At 38.8% G+C, this 24,532-nt stretch overlaps 1 protein-coding gene across 1 annotated transcript; it reads left to right on the plus strand.

The window, feature by feature from the left end:
* Nucleotides 1-6,385: 6,385 nt before the first annotated feature.
* Nucleotides 6,386-24,516, plus strand: SC5D (sterol-C5-desaturase). The gene is made up of 5 exons (XM_010357008.2): nucleotides 6,386-6,483; nucleotides 14,875-15,094; nucleotides 15,812-15,944; nucleotides 17,836-17,936; nucleotides 18,505-24,516. The coding sequence occupies exons 2-5, from the start codon at nucleotides 14,885-14,887 to the stop codon at nucleotides 18,958-18,960; spliced, it is 900 nt and encodes a 299-aa protein (XP_010355310.1). The 5' UTR covers nucleotides 6,386-6,483; nucleotides 14,875-14,884; the 3' UTR covers nucleotides 18,961-24,516.
* The last annotated feature ends 16 nt before the right edge of the window (nucleotides 24,517-24,532 follow it).

The raw sequence follows: 24,532 nt of genomic DNA on the forward strand, positions 1-24,532 counted from the left end.
AATGTTTCTTATGATTAGGGATAATTGAAGCCTGTCAGTAACAATATGAACCTGTGATCAATTAAGCAGCTGACCAATCATTACCTCCTTCTCCCTGCCCTTGCTACCTAATATAAATATAAAGGGCTGTAGAAGCTCATGGGCTGCCTTTGTTCACTAGAGGTAGGGAGCTCTCTTCCCCTGACCCTTTCCTTAAAACAGTTTCTTTTGTTTTTTGTTAGCATTTCTGTGTTCATCCCTTCCTTCAGTCTCCTAATGAAGGTCTCAAGCAGTAACAGTAGTAACTGCTGTAATGACAGTCTCAAGTAGTAGTAGTGGCAGTCAGCCACACAGGATCATCAATGTCACTGTCTTCCACTTGCGCATCTTGTCCCTCTGTAAGATCTTCAGAGGCAGTAACATACATGGAGCTGTCGTCTGTGATAACATTGTTTTCTTCTGGAATGCCTCCTGAAGGACCTGCCTGAAACTTTTAGTTAACTTGTATAAATAGGAGTACATTCTACAATAGCAGTAAAAAGTATACTATAGTAAATGCATAAACCAGTTAAGTCATTATCAAGTATTTACATAATTATATGTACTCTAGACTTTTATTATAGGACAGGCAGCACAGTAGGTTTATCAGCATCATGAACACATGAGAAATGTGTTGTGCTATGACTAACAGCTATAACATCACTAGGTGGTAGGAATTTTTCAGCTCCATTTCAATTGTATGTCCACCATCATATGTAGTCTGTCATTGAAACATTGTTATGTGGCATGTGGCTGTATATTACAAAGTTATAGTAGTCAAAACTGCATGGTACTGGCATAAAAAGACACATAGACAAATGGAATAATAGAGAACCCATAAATAAACACATACATAAATAGTGACTTACCCTTTTTTGTTTTTGAGATGGAGTCGATCTGTCACCCAGGCTGGAGTGCAGTGGTGCAATCTCGGCTCACTGCAACCTCTGCCTCCCAGGCTCAAGCAATTCTCTCACCCTAGCCTCCCGAGTAGCTGGGACTACAGGCATACACCTCCAAGCCTGGCTAATTTTTTTATATTTTTGGTAGAGACAGGGTTTCACCATGTTGACCAGGCTGGTCTCAAACTCCTGACTTAAGTGATCCACCCACCTCAGCCTCCCAAAGTGCTGGGATTACCGGTGTGAGCTACTGCACCTTGCCATCAACTTAACTTTGATAAGGGTGCTAAGAAAACAATAGGGAAAGGACAGCCTCCTTAATGGTGCTGGAAAGACTGGATATCCACATGCAAAAGAATGAAACTTGGCCCTTATCCATTACACAAAAAGTAATACAAAATAGGATAAAGACTTGTATGTAAGACCTAATATCATAAATCTCCTAGAAGAAAGCACAGGGAAAAGCTGTTTGACATTGATCTTGGAAATGATTTTTGGATATGACACCAAAAACACAGGCAACAAAATGAAAAAAAAAAAAAGTGGGACTACATCAAACTAAAAAGCTTCTCATCAAAGGAAACAATTAACAAAATGAAATGGCAACCTACAGAATGGGAGAAAAGATTTGCAAACTGTATGTCTGATAAAGGCTTAATATCCAAAATATATAAGGAACTGTCCTAGGCCCTCTGGGCTGCTATAAGGTGTCTAAGGTGCCACCAGATTTGGTGTCTGGTAATGGCTTGTGTGCTTATAGATGGCTGTCTTCTCACTGTAACCTCACATGGCAGCAGGCAAGGGATCTCTCTGGGGTCTCTTGTAAGGGCACTAATACCACTTATGACTGCTTCATCTTCATAACCTCAACGCTCCCCAAAGGCCCACCTCCTAGTAACATCACTTTGGCAGCTTGGATTTCAACATACGAATTTGGGGGAGACATAAACATTCAGTTCATTGCAGAACTCGCACAATTCAATAGCAAAACGAACTAAAAGCAGCCACATAGCCCAGTTGAAAAATGGACAAATGATGTGAACATTTTCCCAGAGAAGACATGCACATGGTACAAATGGCCAACTGGTATATGAAGAGCAGCTCAGCATCAACAATTAGAGAAATGCAAATCAAAGAAATAGTGAGACATTACTTCACACCTATTTAGATGGTTATGATAGAATAGGTGAAAGATGCCAAGTGTTGGGGAGGGTGTGGAGAAAAAGAAACAGTTGTATACTGTTGGTGGGAATGTAAATTAGTACAACCATTATGGAAAACAATATGGGGGTTCCTAAATTAAAAACAACTACAATAGGAACCAGCAATCCCAACACTGGGTATGATCCACAGGAAATGAAATCGGTTTGCTGAAAAGATATTCTGTGCTTCCATGTTTATTGCAGCATATTCACAGTAGCCAAGATACGGAAACAACCTAAGTGTCTGACAATGACTATTTTTATTAGCACTCATTTTCTTGATTTTCATAGAAAATGATTTCTTTGCAGACTCGAGTTTTATCAGTTTATGCAATTCAATTAAATTACATAAGTATGAGGCATACAATGGAAATGAAGTTTGGGAACAAGCATAGTTGACTCTTGGGGAGTATTTCACTTAGCTGGTGGAAGCAGATATGTAGGAGTAAAACAAAGTGAAGGCTACTAGCTATGAGTCTTCAGTATTTTGAGAATCAGTTGGCATATTTCAGAAAGGGAATCAAGAATATTAAGTTGATGTTAGAAAACTTCTGTATGCACATATGTATTTTCTGGGGAAAGAGTCCATAGATGTCATTTAATTTTTGGAGGGATCTATGATCACTAAAATGTTAAGTACTGTTAACTTAAAAATTATTCAGTTTATAAATTTAAGAAAGGAGAGAAGAATTTCTTATAAAGTGTTACTATAAAGCCTGCAAGGTGACCAACCCACAGGCTAGGAAGTGTGCCTCCAGCCAAGACCAGAGACAGGCACTTTGGAGAAGGGGCTGGAGTAGGAGCTTTATGCTGAACAGGTTGGCTAAACATGCACATTCAACAGGTTACATGAGCTATGAATATTCATGAAGCTGATCCTGACATGCATATTGAACAAACATACATGTAACATATGACCATGTTCACTTTGGGATGGAGATTTAACATTTAAATATATTACCATTAGGCCCTATATGTCAAAATGTTTTTTCAGGACATGAAGGCATATAGATGTGCAACTTCTGTAAACTGATCAGAACCAGCTCATGGGTCAGCGGTATTCTTATCAGGAGAAAGTTACTAAAACCAGTCTTTTATCTGACGAAAGCCATAGTTGTGACTTGTGGAATAGGGGTCAGTTAGCATCTGGTGGATCTGTAAATTGTTTTAATATTGCTTATCTGAAGGCCAGTGTTTGTTTAGCTGCTAGAGAAAAAGAAAAATCTTGTGACAGTCAGAACATAGTTTATTCTTTAAGTGTAGGGTACATGACTTAACCCTTGCCTGGCACGAGTTTGGGTCCTATTTATAATTTGGTATTGTATTGTCACAAAGAATCTGTTCTGCCAGTTTTATGATCTGTTTTAACATCAATGCTGGTCAGTTGTTGTGTCTAAAAAGCGAAGGAGTACAATGAGGCCTGTCTGACCTCATCCCATCATAGCTGGGAACTAAGTTTTTAAGGCTTTTCTGGGATCCCTTTGGCCAAGAGGTGGTCTATTCAGTCTGGGGGGGGGGGGCGGTTTAAGATTTTATTTGTAAAGTATTATACTATAAATTATAAATCCAATCCATGGGGCCAGGTTAAGGAATAAACACTTTCTCTTCCTGTAATCTACTTTTGGACACTGGTACACCCACCTTTTTCATGAAGATTCTTTTCTCCCTAAAAAAAAAATTCATGCAAACAGATGCTTGTGAGCCAGTGGCCCAACCAGTTCATCAGAAACATTCACTCTAAATAGCTTGGTGCCTAGTGTTCTTAGTACAGTCCAATGTGATGTAATGAAGACAGGTTGATACATTACTGATGCATTCAGTGACAACATTTCATTAAGAAGACTTTTCTGTTTTACACATCTGAAAACCAGTTAGAAAGTGACATGATTTGGATGCTTCCGCCCCTCCAAATCATGTGGTGAAATGTGACCTCCAATGTTGGAGGTGGACTGAGTGGGAGGTGTTTGGGTGTTGGGGGCGGATCCCTCATGAATGTCTTGGTGCTGTCCTCTCAGTAGATTGAGTTCTCACTCTGTGAGTTCACATGAGATGTGGTTGCTTAAAAGAGCCTGAGTTTAATAAAAGAGAGAGCCTTCTTTCTCTTGCTCCCTCTCTTCATGTGATAGGCCTGCTCCCCCTTTGCCTTCCACCATGATTGTAAGCTTCCCGAGTTCCTCTCACCAGAACCAGATACCAGCACCACACTTCTTGTACAGCCTGCAAAACTGTGAGCCAAACTAAACCTCCTTTCTTTGTGAATTACCGAGTGTCAGGTATTCCTTTACATCAACGCAAACGAACGAATGCAGAAAGAAAGGGTCTGCATTTCCTAACTTCAGAAACTACAGTCTTTGTAGTTTCCTTTTGTAGTACCTTTGTAAAGACAAAGGTCTTTAAACAGTTTAGTGCTTAGTGTTCTCATTAAAGTATACTGTTGTATAATGAACATGGGCTGATAAATTATTGATGCATTAAATGGCAACATTTTATTTAAAAAAATTTAAACTCGAAATCTCAGTTTAGAATCTTCCAAGTGAATGAGGACTTCTAACTCTGTTCAGGTCAAATGTTGCCCGCCCTCTCAGAGAACCTCACTGACCACACTGTCTAACAGCTTCCGTTAATTTTGATTCTCTTACCCTATTTTCGTTTTCTTCATAGCACTGATCACTATCTGACATTGTATTATATATCTATTATTAGTTTTCTATCTCCTTACTAGCATGTAAGCTTAAAAAATAATTTAAAAATTTTAAGTGTATTTAACAAGATTGTTCTCTTGAGGTTAACTTATTACTACTTTGAGTTGCCAGAAGTGATTGCAAATTTCTTGGGAATCCCCAGGTCACCAAGAATAAAGACCACTTGTAATAGCTAAGGCATATTCAATGATAAAATTCTAGAGATTCAGGATATTTGATGTTTGCTTATAACATTTCACTTTTGAGCTTTTATTCATTTAATGTTTTATCTTCTATGCTCAAGAACATTAAGTGTCCATTCAGATCATTTCATTGGGCAAAGCAATGTTCCTTCCCTAATTTCCCTCATCAGAATAGCCATTTTGTCTCTGTGCTCAGCCCATACCACCAGTTATTGTTTATTTCCTCTCCTTGTAACAAGCAACAGTTATTTATACACGCCCATTTCTCCCATAGCGCATAAGGTCTTTGAGGTTGGGAACCATGTCTTTGCCATTATTTTAACTTCTCTTTCCGTTCCTGGTGTTTAGTATGATGTGTTATACGAAGTAGACACTCAAAACTTTTTAAAATTTAAAATTGTTTTTATTTAATCTGAGTCCTTTTTTTAAAAAAAACCACCTACAGTATTTTAAATTCATTTGAACTTTGTCCAGTATCCTATGTACATCTGAAGTTTACCAGAAAAGTCTTTTGAAGGCAGATTGAATCACGTTTTCCCTTAAAAATCCCTCATTTCTGTCATGTGTTCCTTGTATTATTTATGTAATACATAAATGGCCCAGTTTGCCACTTGGAGGTTGCTGAGCTGGTATCACAAGTCAGTCCCCTGTTTTAATCTCTGTTTAAGGAAAGTCACTCTGAAACGACAGATCTTGTGGTTCCTTATTTCTGCTTTCCTCCGTTCTCTTCTGCCTGTGAAGCCAGCCTCCTCTGCTCAGCTCTGTTTCGGGAAATCGGAGCTGCTCGAATCACATGTAGCAAATCAAAGCCAATTAGATCTGCGGTAATTTTGGTTTTCAACAACTTGTACTGTGAAAAGGTTTTTGTCCATGTTTACCCTCATCTTGCCACCATTTAGACCCCTATGTACACCGGTTCGCGGAGCCTCCAGCCATTCAGCGCTAGAAAATCGGGGGGACTACGCCTTAAAACCTTGAGCACCTGTTTGGGAACTTCTGCGCCTCCTCCCCTGAGGGAGAAAACGTCCCAGACATTCGCGTCAAAGAAGTGTCTATTTTCCTCAACGCAGGGCACCCGTTCTAGGAATGTTTACATAAACACCGTAAACCTGCCTGGTACCACCATGAATGACGGTCACCAGAGCTAGTTTAAAAAGAAAGCAAAGAAACGCAAAACCCGAAACCCCATTCTCCACCGCAGAGGTACTCGTATGGAGCGCCCGCCCTCCCCCATAGTCAGAGGACGGAGGGGGCGTGGCCGAGCGCGCGGCACCCACGTGACCGCGGAGAGCTGCGCGCAGGCACGTCGCGCGATCTGCCGTCATATCAGCTTATGGCGCCGGTCGCTGATTGGTTGGCCGCTCCAGTCTCCCGGCGCCGGCTCGGCTCCTCCCCGCCCAGCCAGCTTGCTGGCTGCCCGCGGGCCAGGGCAGTCTGCAGAGCAGTGGAGTGCGGAGCGGCGTCGTACCGCTTCCAGGTGTGGACGGTGGGTGGGCGGGCGGCGAAGGAAGCGGAATGCACTTGAGCGGGCCGGGCCGGGAGGCTATGGAATAAAAAAGGCTGGAGAGACTTCAGCGTCCGGGACTCGGGTGGGCGAGGCGGAGGGTGTGCTCGGAGCTCGGATTTTCTCCGCGCTGTGGGAGGTTAGCGAGTGCCCTCTGGATGGCAGGCGTTGGGTGGGTGCTAGGAACGCGGTGGTGGTACGGATCCGAGTCCTGCGCCGAGTGAGGAGAGGCTGGCAGGTAGCCTGGCATCCCGAGGACTGGCGGCGAGGGCTGTGCCGAGGGACCTCGGGGCGTGGAGGGCTGCGCCACCTGGGAGTCCGGGCGGAGGGGCCTTCCGCTCGCAGCGGGAGGGATCGCGGGGCGGATGGGGAGGCCTGGACGTGAAAGAGCCGACCGTGGACGGGCTTGAAGAAAATGCAGTGTTTGATGTTGGGTGTTGCAGATCTCTTACTCAAGGGAAGTCTGGTCCGGCTGCTGAACACGAATGCTTTACTTTTCCCTTCGTTCTTGGAGGGTGTTTTTCTTTTAAGGGCCAAAGGAATCAGGCTGAAGAATTGGTCGGTATCAGAATTCCTGACCACTGCAGCGCAAGCCTCTGTTACTGCGGCGTAGTTAGGATGAAGGGACAGCAGTCTGGGTCTGAGGAGACTGAAAGGAAAAGGGAAATAATCTATTCCTTTAGCACCATAGAAGGAAAAATAATATATACTGCCGTCCGCGTGTTACAGCAGAGTAGATTTCGAGGTGGTATAAGTGAAGAAAAGACCTCAGTAGATAGGGTTTCCATACTGGAAAGTTTGTGGCAGCTCGGTACTTTGAGCTGAAAGCCTCTGCAAGTTGTCTTTATATCACTCTCATTTTTAAAGTTTCTAATGATTGATACCTAATAAGTAATAACTGATCCCTGATCATTTAGAGTGCTTTTCCATTCATGATGTGATGTAATTAATTAGCATGTGTGGTACTCAGAATTCCTCATCTGCATGTAAAACATCTTGAGAGATAACATAATGTGGTAGCAAAGAGAGCAGGTTGTGGAGTGTACATCCCAGCTGGTTTTTTTTTTGTACTGAACAAGTTATTTAAATACTCGGACCTCAGTTTCCCTATCTATAAAGGGGATGATAGAAGTACCTGTCTCATAGAGCTAAAAGGATTAGATGAGGTTATACAAAGATAACACCTGGTTCTCAGTAAATATTAGCTATTATTTTTTCAGAATTCCTCATCTGCATATAAAATATCTTGAGAGATAACACAATGTGGTAACAAAGAGAACAGGTTGTGGAATGTACATCCCAGCTGGTTTTTTTTGTACTGAACAAGTTATTTAAGTACTCTGACCTCAGTTTCCCTAACTATAAAGTGGGGGTCATAGAAGTACCTATCTCATTGAGTTATAAGGATTAGATGAGGTTATACAAAGAATACCTGGTTCTCAATAAATATTAGCTATTATTTTCTATACTTTTTAAGTAGAGCAAAAAGATAATGGTAGACTGAGTTGTTCTAAGTCTGATATTGTTATTATAACTGAGTTTTAAAAAGTTTCTTTAATTCTGCAAGGACAACGTATTTAAGTTTCTGTTTGAAGCAGTGGTACTCAATTTAGGGTCCTTGGGGACCCCTTCAGGGCTTATAACCCCTTAAAATTATATGAGTTTGTAGAAGCACTGAGAGTTTTTAAAAATTCAGGAGTTGACGACTTGAAGTAGTGGTGAAGAGGCAATAGAACTTGGCAGAAGTTCACGTACTTTGCAACCAGATTGTGTGTATTTGAATCCTAGCTCCAGCATTTACTTACTCTTATGACCCTATGCAAGTTACTTAAAATTTCTGTGCCCAGCTTCTTCATCTATAATACAATACTAGTACCTAAGTTTTGAGGCTTCTTGAAAGGGTTAAATTAGTTAATATACGTAAAATATTTAGATTACCTAGTATATAGTAAATATTACTATCAACTACTGTCAGTTATTTTTCAAACAAAAATCAAGTGACACCTATTTTATCTTCTATTGAAGTAATTCTGACTCATTTTTGACTGCCTTAACAGTGATAATCATACAGGTGTTATTTTATTGAGTACCTTTCTTGGGTCAACTGTCAAAAGACTACTTAGTCTCTAAACCTCACAGCAATCAAACATGTTTGTGTTCTTTTTGGTTGCACCTTACTATTCTAGGTATTGTATTGAATTAGGGCTACAGGGCACTGTAGGAAACATGTAGATTGATTCATCAGCTGTTAGCAACCTTTACTGATATAGCAATATCCTTTTCAATTATTAAATGTTTATGTTCTCTGATATTACTTAGTACCCTGTCCCTGTTGCACCACCTCCCTTGACAGTCTTCACCCTTATTTCTTCAGCTACTACCTGTATACTAACTAGGCTAGCTTTTGAGCTTCACGTTTATATTTACATGTGGCCTATTGCCTATATCTAAGATATAAGATGAGCCACAGATAATTAGATTTTAAGATCTACATTGAACCCATTGTGAACCCCAGATATCTGAGACAGGTCTCAGTCAATTTAGAAAGTTTATGTTGCCAAGGTTAAGGATGCACCCGTGACACAGCCTCACACAGCCTCGGAAGTCCTGACAACATGTGCCCAAGGTGCTGGGGGATACAGTTTGCTTTGATACATTTTAGGGAGACATGAGACATCAATCAGTATGTGTGAGATCTACATTGGTTGGGTCTGGTAAGGTGGGACAACTCATAGTGGGGACTTCCAGTTTAGAAGTAGATAAGAGACAAAGGTTGCATTCTTTTGAATCCTTGATTAGCCTTCCACTGAATACACAATTTAGTCTGGCTCAGTGAATCTTCATTTTTACATAAACAATAGGGCAGAGGAAGCAATCAGATATGCATTTGTCTCAGCTGAGCCTCAGAGGGATGACTTTGAGTTCTGTCTGTTCTTTATCCACAAAGGAATTTTCTGAGGGCAAATTGTGAGGGAGGGATGTAGCTTCTTCTTCTTGTGGCTATCTTATTTAGGAATAAAGTGGGAGGCAGGTTTGCCTAACATAGTTTCCAGCTTGACTTTTCTCTTAGTGATTTTTGGAGTCCCAAGATTTATTTTCCGTTCATACCATCATTCCTTACCCACCCCCTATTCCTACCCTACCCACATCTGCTAGCTCTGCCAGTATTCCCTATTTCAATTACAATGACATCACATCACCATCTACTTAGACCTGCCAAAGTCTCACAGTCGCCCTAGATTTCTCTCTCACTTCACAGCATCTGTGGGTTATCCAAATCCTATGGATGTTTTTACTTGAGAAATCTCTGCTGGCTAGTCTTAACAGCCACTGCCTGAAGTCAGGCTATCATTTTCTCTGGGTTAGTCTGCCACAGGAACAACCAAACTAGTCTCCCTGCTTGTCACTGATAACCCGTATTTCTTTTCTTTCCTTTTTTTATAGTGATGGAGTCTCGCTGTGTTGCCCAGGCTGGTCTTGAACTCCTGGCTTCAAGCGGTCCTCCTACCCCAGCCTCCCAAAGCGCTGGGAATAAGCATTAGCCACCTCATCTGGCCCAGTACTCCAGATTTCTAATGGAATGGTTTTTATGAAATATGAGTCTGAGTGTATCTTTTTCCTACCCAGAAATCTTAAGTGTCTCCCTATAGTGTGTGAGAGGAAGTCCAAACTCCCCAGCAGGACAGCAGATCCCTCCATGCGTCGTCTAACACCAATCTCCTTTACAAGTCCATCCCCTAACATGTTTTTCCCTCTGCTCCACCCCATCACCCTGTCTAACACCCACCAGCCACACGGAGTGAGCCATGAATGCATCATGTTCTTCCCTTGCTTTGCAGTTGTGACTTCTCTTTGGAATGGCTATCCCTAACCTTTTCTTTCTGGTGATATCCTTCAAAGTCCAAATCTAATATCATAGTCACTAGGAAGCCTTTTACCATAAGCTGAGGTAGTTGTGTTGTGTTTTCTGATTTCATAGAATTTGCATATATATCTGTATTGCAGGACGTGTCCTGTTGATAGAATTGTTTCTGTAGTTGCCTTACCTTTAAGACTGATTTAAACCGTCTTTTTAATGTTTATATGCTCATTACCTAGTGCAGTGCTTAACACTTAAGTTCTTATTTGAATGAATTAACATGGCGTGTATGATAAGGAGTATGTGCTAATATCTGGCATTTGGTGCTAATGAAATTTTTCCTTCCCTGACAAAGTGAGGAAATGTTTATAATTCATGTCATAAACAAAGGGCCAAACTCCCTAATATATAAGGAGCTTCTAGAGTTTGACTTTTTTATAAAGATACTAAAAACCCAGTGGGAAAATGGGCAAAGGATAAAAACAGATAAACACAGAAAAAAAGTATAAATTATTCTAAATATATTGAATGATGCTCAGCTTTACTCATAATAAGGTAAATGCAAATTAAGTATACCCGAGATAGCCCTTCTTTCCTGATGAATATGTGAAAGTTTGATGATATCCCCTGCTAGTAAGATTGTAGAGAAATAGGTAAGGTACTGTCCTACATCGTTTGAGGACTATGAAGTCGTTGTAACCCTTATGGAGAGTGATTTAGCAATATTTACCAAAGTTATGAGTGTGTTACTCTTTGGCTCAGCTCTTCTGCTTTTAGAAATCTGCCTAATGAGGGCCTGTCATTGCAGCATTATTTGTAATAGCAAAAAATTGGAACCTATCCACATATCTAGATATGTGTTAAGTAAACACCTATATAACACTGAATTAGACATAATTCAGTTGAGCTCACAGAAAGGGACACAGGTCCATAGTCCCTAGTCACAATTTGGAAGTCTAGAAAGCTCTGAAAAAACAAAAAGTTGTCTTCTTTTTTGCTTTAAGTTCAGCTCCCAAACTCATTTGATGATCAATTCTGACTCCATCTGACTGAGGTGCCATTGTGTCTTGGCACCCCTACCAGGTATTTCTGGTGTTTTTTATTGTTTTGTTACTTTGAGTTTCATGTGGCAGTGTGGGAACTACCACCTCATGTGACTTAAAGAATAGAAAAACAGATTGCGGATGTTTTATAGTGGTAGTAAGGACTAAGAATTGATGAAAACTAGGGAGACATTGCACAGGACCACAAATGAAGATTCTGTGTTTTGGTTAAGTGGATTTCACAACAGGAAGTAAACAGAGACCACTGATTGCTTCGTTGATCATGAAAAAAGCTGTCATGTGTGAAGAACTGCTACTGAAGGATGTATGTTAGTATTAACAAGGAAGAATTCAGAAATTTAGGAAACAGTGTGGTGAAAAATACCTAAAAGTAAGGCAAGAGTCAACTGAAAATTTACTTTCTAGACAGCTCTGTTATCCATTCTCCTCAACCGTATATTATAGTTTTTAATCATTTACTTTTACCTCACTGTGAGCAGAATACAACCTTTTCCTTTGGGTCTTGCTCTGTTGCCCAGGCTGGAGTGCAGTGGCACGATCATGGCTCACTGCAGCCTTGAACTCCTTAAGCAATCCTCCCACCTTAGCCTCCTGAGGGTAGCTGGGACCACAGGGCTATGCTACCATGCCCAGCTAATTTTTATATATGTTGTAGAGACGGGATTTCACTGTATTGCTCAGGCTCAAGGAATAAGCCTACCTCCCAAAGCACTGGTATTACAGTCATGAGCCACCACGCCCGGCCAGAATACGATCTTTTTCTCCAAGGAGTGTTACGCTCTGGGAAAGAGCAAGTATATTGCTTGCACAGTTAAGGGAGGCCTAGGAATCAAAACTTCTTTTAAGAGTTCAGTTGTAAAGATCCTGTTTTCAAAATGACTTAATGCTTGAAATGATGATAAATCAGCAATAATAAATGTTTAACATTTTTAGCTGACAATGAGGTTTGAAAATGAACTTGTAGATATTTTGAAAGATTTTCTATCACGAATGAAGTGATGATACATAATGTATTTAAAATTATACCATACATTTAATGGCCAAAACCATAGATAGGTCAGGAGAAGCTGATGTTGACGAAATGCTGAACATTAATCATGATGCTTCCGTTAGGCATTTCTTGGGTGATGGGGAAATTGCTGAAAGGTTTCTGAATGCACCTAAGTGTCACGTGTCCATGTGAAGCGACCACCAGACAGCCTTTGTGTGAGCAATAAAGCTTTAATCACCTGGGTGCAGGCAGGCTGAGTCCACAGAGAGTCAGCAAAGGGAGTTAGGGGTGGGGCAGTTTTGTAGGATTTCGGTAGGTAGTGGAAAATTACAGTCAAAGGGGATTGTTCTCTTGTGGGTCACAAGGTGCTCAGTAGGGGAGCTTCTGAGCCAGGAGAAGGAATGTCACGTGGTAATGTCATCAGTTAAGGCAGGAATTGGCCATTTTCACTTTTGTGATTCTTAGTTGCTTCGGGCCATCTGGATGTACAGTGCAGACTAGGTCAATTGAGATTAAACAACTGGGAAGAGAAATATGAACAGACTTGGGGACACCATCACGCATTTCCACATAAGCATAATGAGAGTCCCAAAAGGAGAAGATTTAAGAAAGTGGCCCTAGACTCACCAGATTTGATGAAAAACTTTACACATCCAAGAAGCTCAACAGTATAGGGTTGGGGTTTCTTTTTGGGGTGCTGAAAATGTTCTGAAACTCGATAGTGGTAATGATTGCATAGCTCTAAGAATATGCTAAAAAACTAGTCAATCATATACTTTAAAATAGTGAATTTTATGGTATGTGAATTGTATCTCAATAAACCTGTTTCATTAAAAACAAAAAAAGGAGGAGCATGATCTTTATGTAGGGATGGAAAGATCTCCAAGATATATATATACAGTTAAGAAAAAGAAACTTCACAGTGTATATAGTATGCCACATTTTGTAAGGAAGGAGAGAAAAATCTGTTGTTCCATCTTACATTAACACTGTAAGGATTCTCAGGAAACTAATAGATATGGTCACTCAGAGGTGGAAATGAAATGACGGTGTGGTTTACAGTGACGTGGATGGAAGCGAGGCTTTGTATTGTATATCTTTTCCTATCGGTTTCTCATTTTGAACTATATGCGTATTATTTTTTAAGAAACTTTCTTAAATCCCTGTGGGAATTTAGTGGAGAAATCTCATAGGGAATCTAGTGAAGGAAATAGGCTACAAGGAAGTAAATCAGTATTTTCAGAATTTTCCTTACCTATGGGCTATTTTATTTCATAAATTGGTGTTTAGTAACATGGCCCAGTATGTAGGAGAGAAAGGCCATTTGAACACCTGAAATCTATTTGGGTAGGCAATTTGCAGATAGGCTTCTTGTTCAAAAATTTCAGTTCTAAGTGACAGAGGTATTTTAGATGCTGACCACATCTTCTTGTGCGAACAATGCAATGAGGAATGAGTGAGTCAATCGTAAATGATAGATTCCATAGTCAGATCACAAAAGCTGACCATAATATCACCGAACTGTATTGTAACAGGACCATGAGTATAGAATGTACTTAAATATGTACGGAACTGACTAATGTGTTTTAGAGTTTAGGCATCTGAAACAGGAGTTGGCAAACTATCTAAATGGCCAGGTAGTAAATGCCTTTGGTTCAATGGGCTGTACTGTCTCTGTTGCAGTGATACAAGCCCACCTTTGTAGCAGAAAAGCAGCCACGGACAGTATGTAAACATCTGGGTGTAGCTGTGTTCCATAAAGATTTTTACAAAGCAGGCTCTGAGTTTGGCCTGTGGGCTGCAATTTACCAACTCCTGATCTGGAATATTGATTAGACGTGTAGAGAAATAAATGTATTCTAGTTCTTAACACCAAGAATACATCTTCCTTTGTTCTGTCAATGGGAGTGTTAGAAGAACAGATAGATAGTCCCAATTCTATGGTTGTGGTGGCAGCATGGAAATCTTCTAGGGAATTTATCTTACGTGTCAGCGCTGAAGCAAAAATCTCTGAAGTATGAGTCCTTGAAGGAGAGAGATGCAGCTGAAACTTGTAGCTGAAAGAGGAAACTATTTTTCTGAGTACCTAGTCCCCTGCATTCCCATCTTTACTACTTGCCGTGCTGCCATAGGACGCACTAGGAAAGGACACAGAAATGGAATTGGATCTGGGGTTGTGCCGCTTAGCAGCTTGATGACCTTCCCTTGGCCTCAGTTTTTCTCTAACTGAACTTTAGTATCCCCATGCATAATATGAAGAAATTGGACTAGAGATGGCATCTAAGGTCCCCTCTGGCTCTAAAGATGGCATGTAGGGGATTCTGATAGCAGCAGATGTACTACATATGATTGTTCTTAAATCAGGAACTTGAGATACAGTGTTTCTGAAAAATTTTTGCCTGGAAAAATATAGACATGGTAACTAATTGTTGCACATGCTTATCTTTTAGGGGCTAAGTGATGGATCTTGTACTCAGTGTTGCAGATTACTATTTTTTTACACCATACGTATATCCAGCCACATGGCCAGAAGATGACATCTTCCGACAAACTATTAGTCTTCTGATTGTAACAAATGTTGGTGCTTACATCCTTTATTTCTTCTGTGCAACATTGAGCTATTATTTTGTCTTTGATCATGCATTAATGAAACATCCACAATTTTTAAAGGTAAGAATTTTTTTTACCCATTTTCTAACTATTAAAGTAAAAATAACAATGTTTCTGAGATTTTTAGATTGAGCTGATTATGTGTAACCATTAAATAAAATTTTGGAGACCAACCACAAATGGGTTAGATATTTTCATTTTTAACAAAACTGTAAGTCTAGTATCTTATATTGTTAGATGCATATTGGAGCATTTTTATGCTGATATTGATGAGTAAATGCATACATTTATGTCATTATTTTAATATGATTTTCACAAACTGAAATTTTTTTTTTTTTTTTTACCATGTTTTGTTTTTTGGCTAGATAGGGGATTCAAACTCAGTAGTTTGAAGTTGTTTACAATCATTTTTAAATTTCAGTTGTTTGTACTTGTCGGTGACTCCAGGGACTGAACAGCAAAAAGAAAAAATAGAGGATTGGGGATGGAAGTTAATTAGGAAAGAAACGATTATTCCATAAATAGAAGTTTAGAATGCAGATTTTGGAGGAAGGAAAAAAGGTTTCAGAATTTAAAATACTTACTGCATTTTCTCAGTACAAAAGGAATGATTTTCTTACCTACCTATTTTCAAGTTTTCAAAATTTTAATAGAAACAGTTTGGAGGTAAGCCCCTTCATGTAAAAGAGATTTTAAAAATCCAGTCCGGAACAGTTTTACGCTTGTTTTGTTTAACATGGATTTTGTGATTTTAAGTATTGGAAATTTCACTTTCAGAATCAAGTCCGTCGAGAGATTAAGTTTACTGTCCAGGCATTGCCATTGATAAGTATTTTTACTGTTCCACTGTTCCTGTTGGAGATAAGAGGTTACAGCAAATTACATGATGACCTAGGAGAGTTTCCATATGGTAAGTAAATAACACAAGTGTCAGGAACATAATAGTCTAAGCACAGGTTAGTTTTCTTAAAAAAAAAACAAATCTGCCTCTTTTTTTTTTTTTATCTTTTAAAATAATTACAAATTATTCGATTGTTTTCCATGTTCTATTTTCATGTGTTCATGTCTTGCCACATGTGCGTTTCTTTAGTTTTTCCATCAATCTAAAAGTCTGTTGTAGATGAGATTGTGTCTGGCCGAAGATTGGAGTGATCAGATGGGTCCTTGCATTTGTTTTCTATTAATTATTGAATTCAACCTTCTAAAAAAAACTTGAGTAGCTTATGATAATTGCTGAAAGTTAAAAACTATAGAGTTTTTAAATCCATTATCCTACTTCTTAGAAACTAACTCTTCTGGCATACGACCACCCACTTTTCTGCACCTGTATACTTCATTGTTTACATTACACAAATGAAGTCCTGAGGTGCATAGTGGTATGGGCTCTGCATTTTGTTTCTCTTAGCAACTTACATGGTTGTATTTTCATGTCAAAAAATCTTGAGATTATGTAATAGTACTGTGTGGATATTCATAAGTTATGTAAATGATACCTAATTGTTAGACCTTCAGATTGTTACCTACTATAAGTATAAATAGTCCTGTAGTGACTAAACTTTTGTGAAATTTTGAAACTTTTTCAAGACACATTTCTAGGATCTAGTATGTGAAAAACAATCATAGTATTTATTGAAGGCTGATAATGTGTCAGTGACAGTTCTCAGCTCTTCACAAGAATCAGTGCATTGTTTTCCTACAATTCTATGAGATAGATACTATCACTATGCTCCTTTTATAGGTGAGTCAATGAGGTGTACAGAGAGTTTCAGTAACGAGTAGGTGGTAGATCTGAGACTTGGACTCACGCTTGCTGGCACCCTGCTCTTTAAGTAAGAAGTCAGTTATTGCTGGGCGCAGTGGCTCAAGCCTGTAATCCCAGCACTTTGGGAGGCCGAGGCAGGCGGATCATGAGGTCAGGAGTTTGAGACCATCCTGGCCCACATGGTGAAACCCCATCTGTACTAAAATACAAAAAATTAGCGGGGTGTGGTGGTGCACACCTGTAGTCCCAGCTACTCGGGAGGGTGAGGCAGGGGAATCCCTTGAACCCAGGAGGCAGAGATTGTACTCCACTGCACTCCAGCCTGGGCGACAGAGCAAGACTCTGTCTCAAAAAAAAAAAAAAAAAAAAAAAAAAAAAAAAAGTTATTTAGAAGATGGGACAAAAAAAATTATATACTGGGGTACTGAATTGGCTGGGCTTTGAAAAATGGATATGATTATGAGTAAAAATAAAGGGAGAGAGGGCATTTTAGGTTCTTGAACCCCTATGAGGAAAGGTACAGGTACAGAGGTAAGACCTCCAAGATAGTGGGAAGATATTGAGTAAACCTGCCCGGTTAGAGCAGGAATACAGGATTGATGAGGTTGGAAAGATCCGAAAGGGTTGGAGTACGGAATAAATGCTAAATTTAAAGTATTTAGTGGGAAGTAAATTTTAAGCAGGGAGATAATGTGTAAAGATGGGTTTTAGGAAGATTAATATGAAGGAAGTGATGATTCCCAGAGATTTAAATAATAAAGATGTCTTAGGAGTATCCTGTCTCATAAATATCTTCATAGTTTAATTAAGAAGTACTTTAGGTAGAACGTTTCAAGTACTTATAAGAGGGAAATGAGGAAATGACCAGATTCCAGGAAGCCAGGAGAGATTAGTTTATAATATATTGAATTAGCTGAAATAGATCGTTTATAGTGTTTGAGTCTAGGATCCCATTTTACACTTAGATGTACATGTGAAAAGTGAACTCTAATCCTAGGAGCTGAGTTTTGATTCTTCTGTTTCCCGTTTTCTTTTCTAGGATTGTTTGAACTCATCATTAGTATCATATCTTTCCTCTTTTTCACTGACATGTTCATCTACTGGATTCACAGAGGCCTTCATCATAGACTGGTGTATAAGGTAAAGTCATTTGTGGGGAAAAGAGAAAAAAAGGTTACACATTTCAGCAATGTATGGTTATAAATTCCATTCTCTATTTCCAAGAATTTCCTCTAACCATATTAAATGTCTAGCCATAATCATAACAGGTACAGAGTGCATTTTGTTCATATTCTTTATGGGTCTAAGGGGCTGTCTTAAAGTTCTTCTGTTCTGGCAACAGGTACACATAAACTTACAGAGAGAAAAATAGACATTAGGGACTCCGGAAGGTGGGAGGATGGGAGAGGAGTGAGGGATGAGACCCTCCTTGTTGGGTACAGTGTGCGTTATTCAGGTGCTGGGCACACTAAAAGCCAGACTTCACCACTATACAGTATATCCATGGAACACCACTGCATTTGTACCCATAAATCCATATAAAATTATACTGTTTTAGGGCAAAGAAGGACATTTTATAGAATAAATAATTTTGCTGATTTCTACAGGATATGTTAGTTAGGTCGTTTCCAACATGAGTATGAGAAGCTAAGTTGAATGTTGCGTGGGGTAAGGTTTGCAGTGCTAATTGAGTCCTTTTCTTCTGTAGCGCCTACATAAACCTCACCATACTTGGAAGATTCCTACTCCATTTGCAAGTCATGCTTTTCACCCTATTGATGGCTTTCTTCAGAGTCTACCTTACCATATATACCCTTTTATCTTTCCGTTACACAAGATGGTTTATTTAGGTCTGTACATCTTGGTTAATATCTGGACAATTTCCATTCATGATGGTGATTTTCGTGTCCCCCAAATCTTACAGCCATTTATTAATGGCTCAGCTCATCATACAGACCATCATATGTTCTTTGACTATAATTATGGACAATATTTCACTTTGTGGGATAGGATTGGAGGCTCATTCAAAAATCCTTCCTCCTTTGAGGGAAAGGGACCACTCAATTATGTGAAGGAGATGACAGAGGGAAAGTACAGCAGCCATGCAGGGAATGGTTGTAAGAATGAAAAATTATTCAATGGAGAGTTTACAAAGACTGAATAGATTATTGCCCAGTTATTCCTAAGTAAGGACAAAGAAGGAAATATCATATTTCTTTTTTTAATAAGGAAAAAATAATCTCCATACAGCCAAGATACATAGTAAGCAAATGGTATCATTTGGAAATCAGCGTTGTGGGCACTGCTGAGGAATGATCATAGTGGCAGTCCAGGAGAAGATGCTGTGAACATCAGGATTTTAATCTTATGCTTAAAATGCCAGATGTTGTTCATTTGTATCTTTCTAGCAGCAGATCTGTAGTTTGTGTAGCCTCAACAACAATTAGAAATAAGATAGAGAATAAATTATTGAGGGGACTAGGCTATATGCATTTGCCTTAATCCACTCATTTTTATTAAGAATCATCGTGCTTAATACCAAGACTAAGCACCGTAACCAAGAAATACTAATATAAAGATTGTTTCTTGTTTCAGGAACGGTTAATTCTTCAATGTTGGTTTGATAATGATAACTTGTAGTACTCTATTCAAGTCAAAACATCAGTGTGGAAAAAAATTCGGATACTTTAGCAGCTATGTAACTGACCTAATTGATGGCAGGTGTAATAAGACTATCGTCTTCCTACACATAGGAGGCTCATTCTCTGGGCACACTGTCAACTGTTACATTTTACTGATTAATAAATAAATTGGAATTTTAAAATATCGATATCACCATGATTTAATCCAGATCTGGTATTATGTAACTAAACATGGTGGTGATTATTATTTAAAACCATTATTTAATAAGAGTAAAAATATGTGAATCTGGGTATATTTTTAAAAAAAATTTGATGCCCAGATGATATATTAGGCACTACTGATTTTTTAATTAAATTGATGGACTACGCTTTTGATGTTTCAAAGTTACAAACCTGTGATTTTTTTGTAAAGGAAATAATTGCCAAATACCCATTGCTGACGATTAGTTTTAAAATCTTATTCCTCCTCTTCTCCCTCACTTTTCCCTACTTCGTCTGCAAAAAGATTTGACAAATACTTTCATAAGGAAATGTGTGTTGTAACATAAATATATGGCAAAAACATAGTTTTTAAAGGCATTCTATAAGCTATTTATGTAAAATCAATAAAAGTTGATCATTATAATTAAACTGTATCAGTTAAATATTAGAGCAGCACAGAGTATTCTTTGTACAGATTTTGTCAAACTGAAGCCACAGAAATGATATGGATTGTTAAATGTGTTTCAGAACATCCCCAGATACTCAGTGTCACGGGGAGAAAGAAGTGGGTACCACATGCTGTTTATATTTCCCATTTTAACTAGATTTGAGTGTTTTAGCAAGAAATCGGTCATAAAAATCTCATGTCTGGGATCCAGAAGAAAATGTCTTTATGTGTTATTGTCACAATGTCATCTTCTTTAAATGTACCAATTAGTATTTTGTAATGGGCAAATGTCATTTAATACTTTTCACTAATCCCACTTGCCCCCGGTGCTCCACCTTGCCTAAGAAAAGGAAATTAAGGAGAAGTAAAGTTTATTTCCTAATATAATGACAGCTGATATTTATTGAGCTTTTCCTCTTTGCCCGGAGACTAGGACCCAAAGAAGTTAAGTCACTATTCCAAGGTTTATTTCTCTCTCATATAATGTCCCATGTGGATGTTTGTGGTCAGTGGACAGCTTTCCACCTAGTCATTCTGCGACCCAGGCTCCTTCCTCTTGGGGCTCTGCCTTTCTCTCAGTCCATAGAACCCTCTTTGTTGAAGGAGCGCATAGGAAAAGAAGGAAAAGTCTGAGTGGCAAATGTTCACGGGTGAGGCCTGGAAGTGGTGCAGATCTCTTCTGCCCATGTTCCTTTGGACAGACCTCAGTCACATGGCCCACCTAGAGAGATTCTGGCAAGTGTGTCCAGCTGTGTGCCTGGGAGGAAGGGGCACCATTTTCTTGAGCAGCTGGCCTGTTTGCCTTGTTTGTGGTGTTTATTTCCCTCTTCTTGACGTTGAAACGGTGAAGGAGCCATGAAGTATTTCAGGTTATCCACATGCTAATCATCTCAGTGTCTTTAATTCTGTAACTCGTTATGAGTGTTAAAGCTTCCTCTAGATTCTTATTCCTGTATAGCTAATAGAGAAGAAAGGACAGCTTCCTGTGGGGAAGACAAAGGCTTCCTCATAGGTGTTAGGAATAATCAAACTTGCCTCTGCCCTTTCACCCATCTCAAATTCTGGTCTCTTAAAGCAGCGTTATGTTAAGTAGTCCTAACATTTTAATATACACTACTGCCACATTCTCCTCTTTTCTCTTAGAGGAAGTCAGAGAATATTCATGGAAGTGAGGACCCAAATTACCTTCTACAGGTGACTCTGAAACCTTTTATAGTTACAAGACGGAAAGTGAAAATCAAGGTTACGTTTTCTACTTTTCGTGGTAGAAATTGAGAAGTGGGTGGATATGGTTCGACAAGACCTTTCAGAAACCCAGAGACTGAGTCTTTGTCTTCCTTCCTGTCTCTGCAATACCGAGTGAATTTCCTCATTCCCCTGTATCATGTTTTCCTCCCATCTTCTAGGGGACGGATTTGGAAGAGAATTACACAAGTTCAGTTTTTGGATTCATGGAGTTTACAGTGTATGCAGGTTATTTATGTAGAGAGGAGGTCTGGGAGAAAGATGGAAACTATAGGGAGGTGACTGAGAACAAATCTATTTGGGATTAACCCAGATAGAAGAAAAGTTTGAAACCATGAGATTGCCACAGAGAACATGAAGAAAGATACTCAAAGACACTAACGAACTTGAGGGGTGCAGTGGTGTGAATGTGTCCTCCCAAATTCATGTGTGGAAATATGTTCGCCAGTGAGATAGGATGTAGAGGTGGGGCCTTGAGGAAGTGATTAAGTCATGAGGGCTCTGAAATTAATGATTTGAAAAGCAGTGTGAGGCAACTGGTGAGCTCTTCTGTCCCTTCTAACGTGAAGACCCAGCAACAAGGTACCATCTTGAAAGCAGAAACCGGGAACTCAGCTAACACCAAACCCACTGGTGCTTAAGCATGACTTCCCAGCCTCCAGAGCTGTCAGAAAATCAATTTCTGTTATTTATAGATGACCCAGTTGAAGATACTTTGTTAAAGCAGTACGAATGGACTAAGACAAGGGGGAGGAAACTTCCATTCCTGATCTTCCCAGCTTCTTCAAATTCATGACACTTGAATGACAGCCTTATTTCAGCACTTAACAGCTATCACCTATTACTTTTATGTGCGTCTTACCTATTTTAGATGCCAGATTCCTTGGAAGTAGAGACTGTGTCTGAATCATCTTTGTATTAAACCACTCATCCTTAAAAAATGCCCAAGACGTGGTTAAAGTTCAATAAATACTTTGTTGAATTTATTAATAAAATGGCAGAAATGTCATTCTCTTCAATATATGTTTAATAAATCCCTGATGGGTGCCAAGCACTGCACTAGGTACAAATTTCTCTTCTGATGCTGTCTTTTTAGCCAACAGTTTTCTTTCTCATTTATTCATTAGCTGACATTTGCTGAGTGCCTTGGAGGGGTCAAAAGGGGAAGTAATGAGAAATCAAACATGGTCCCTTCATCAAAGATAAACTTTTTTTTTTTTTGGTCAAAGTCATAACCGTTTGGAAACAAAACCCACCAGTACCCCAGATTTTGACCACAGATGAATCAGTAATACAAGAACTGGTTAGAGAGTTGAATGAATCTGTATACTCAGCACTTAGCACTCTGGGTAAAAGAAAAAAGATCCTCAAAGATATTAGTTGGTTACATCAAGAAAGGGCAAACCTGGGAGGTTAATCTATAACTTCACCTCAGAGGAACAGGAACTTCGGAGATAAACAGGGCTCTGCCACTTGCAAGTTGCACAATCCTGGTTTCTCCATCTGTAAATTGATTAAAACACTGCCTATCTAATAAGATTAAATAAGTTAGAAGCATTCCGTTAAATGTCATCTGAAGCTGTTGTTCATGTAAATTGTGCTTGATGCTTTTTCTTTCTAGATTCAGTGATTATTGTCATTATACCTCAATAGGCCCTCAATAGAAATCAGTTGCAGAGGGCAGAAGCCTAGATATTTTCACCTTAAAATTGGAGGGTGAAAGACATTGAGGTGAAGTAGAGATAGAGGGTACAGAGAAAAATCGTATAACTCAGGTTAACATTATTTACTGTAAGTTATCTTTGTAAGAGAGGTAAAATACATTTTGTGTTGTTACCTGATTTCATTTAAAAAACACATCACTTTGTGTGTTTTTATATTGCTATAAACCATAAGGCCAGTCTACAAGGTTTGCAGATAAAATAGAAACATACCTTCCTTGAAAAGCAGAATAAATTTCTCAAAAAAGGCAGGAAGGAAGTGTTTGAACCATGCGTCAACAAGCTTTACTGTCAAAGCAGGCTTTTGGTATGGAAAGAAAAATACTTATAAATACTTGTTTTAATATTTGCTTTATTAAAATACATTTAAAATATAGCATTTTTAAATCTCTAAGTTCAACTTGAAGACATCATAAGAACAGTAAATTTGATAAAAATGAGAATTTACATTCCCATTTAACAATTTGCAAATTCCAATTATCCTGAACATTTAATACCACTTACATATTTTATTAATCACATTTTCTTAAACATTTGATAAGAGATTTAATATTTTGATCCAACCACCAAAAAGGCAGACTTGTGTACTTGACAGATTTTTCTAAACACTTGACAACTCACTATTCAAACAAACACAAAATAGCATATCAAAAGTTAATCACTCAGTTGGAAAACATTCATACCATAGGCTTTTGTTCATTTCTTGAATAATTTTGTTATATCTCCCTCTTTTAGACTGCAATGAGCTATAATTGCACTATTGCACTCCATGCTGGGTGACAGAGCAAGACGCTATCTCTAAAAATAAACATATGTTTATATATAAGTGTCTTCCTCTATTATAATTTAACTGATTAAGCCATTTATTTAGATGGAAACTTGGCCCCCGACGTGTGCCATGAAACAAGTAGAAACCTAGAAATTTAGTGCATATTCAAATATTAAGACAGACACTGGTGTGGTGACTTTTGTCTATCCCTTCATTGGGACGTTTTTTCTTTCTGATCAACTTAATGAAAGTATAATTTACTATAATTAAGTGTAGCCATTTTTACTGTAGAGTTCAGTGATCTTTGATGAATGTGTATACCCATGTAACCACCACCCCCGATCAAAGTAAAGAACATTTTCTTACCAGAATAAATTTCCTCTCCCTTTGCAGTCATTCTCCCCAGCCCTAGGTCACCACTGATCCACCTTCTGTTACTGGTAGGTTAGTTTTCTTCCCTGATTTAGAATTTCATATAAATTAAATCAGATAGTATATACTCTTACGTTTAGTTTCTTCAGCTTAGCATGTTTAGAGATACATGCTGTTGTGTATGTCTGTAGCTTTTTGTTTTTATTGCTGGCTGGTATTTCATTGTAATATACCACAATTGGTTTATGTATTTGCTGATGGATATTTGTGTTATTTCTGGTGTGGGATTATTAATAAAGTTGCTACAAACATTTGTGTACAAGTTTTTGTGTGGATAT

The sequence above is a fragment of the Rhinopithecus roxellana genome, chromosome 15, assembly GCF_007565055.1.
Source record: "Rhinopithecus roxellana isolate Shanxi Qingling chromosome 15, ASM756505v1, whole genome shotgun sequence".
In the NCBI taxonomy this organism is placed as follows: domain Eukaryota; kingdom Metazoa; phylum Chordata; class Mammalia; order Primates; family Cercopithecidae; genus Rhinopithecus; species Rhinopithecus roxellana.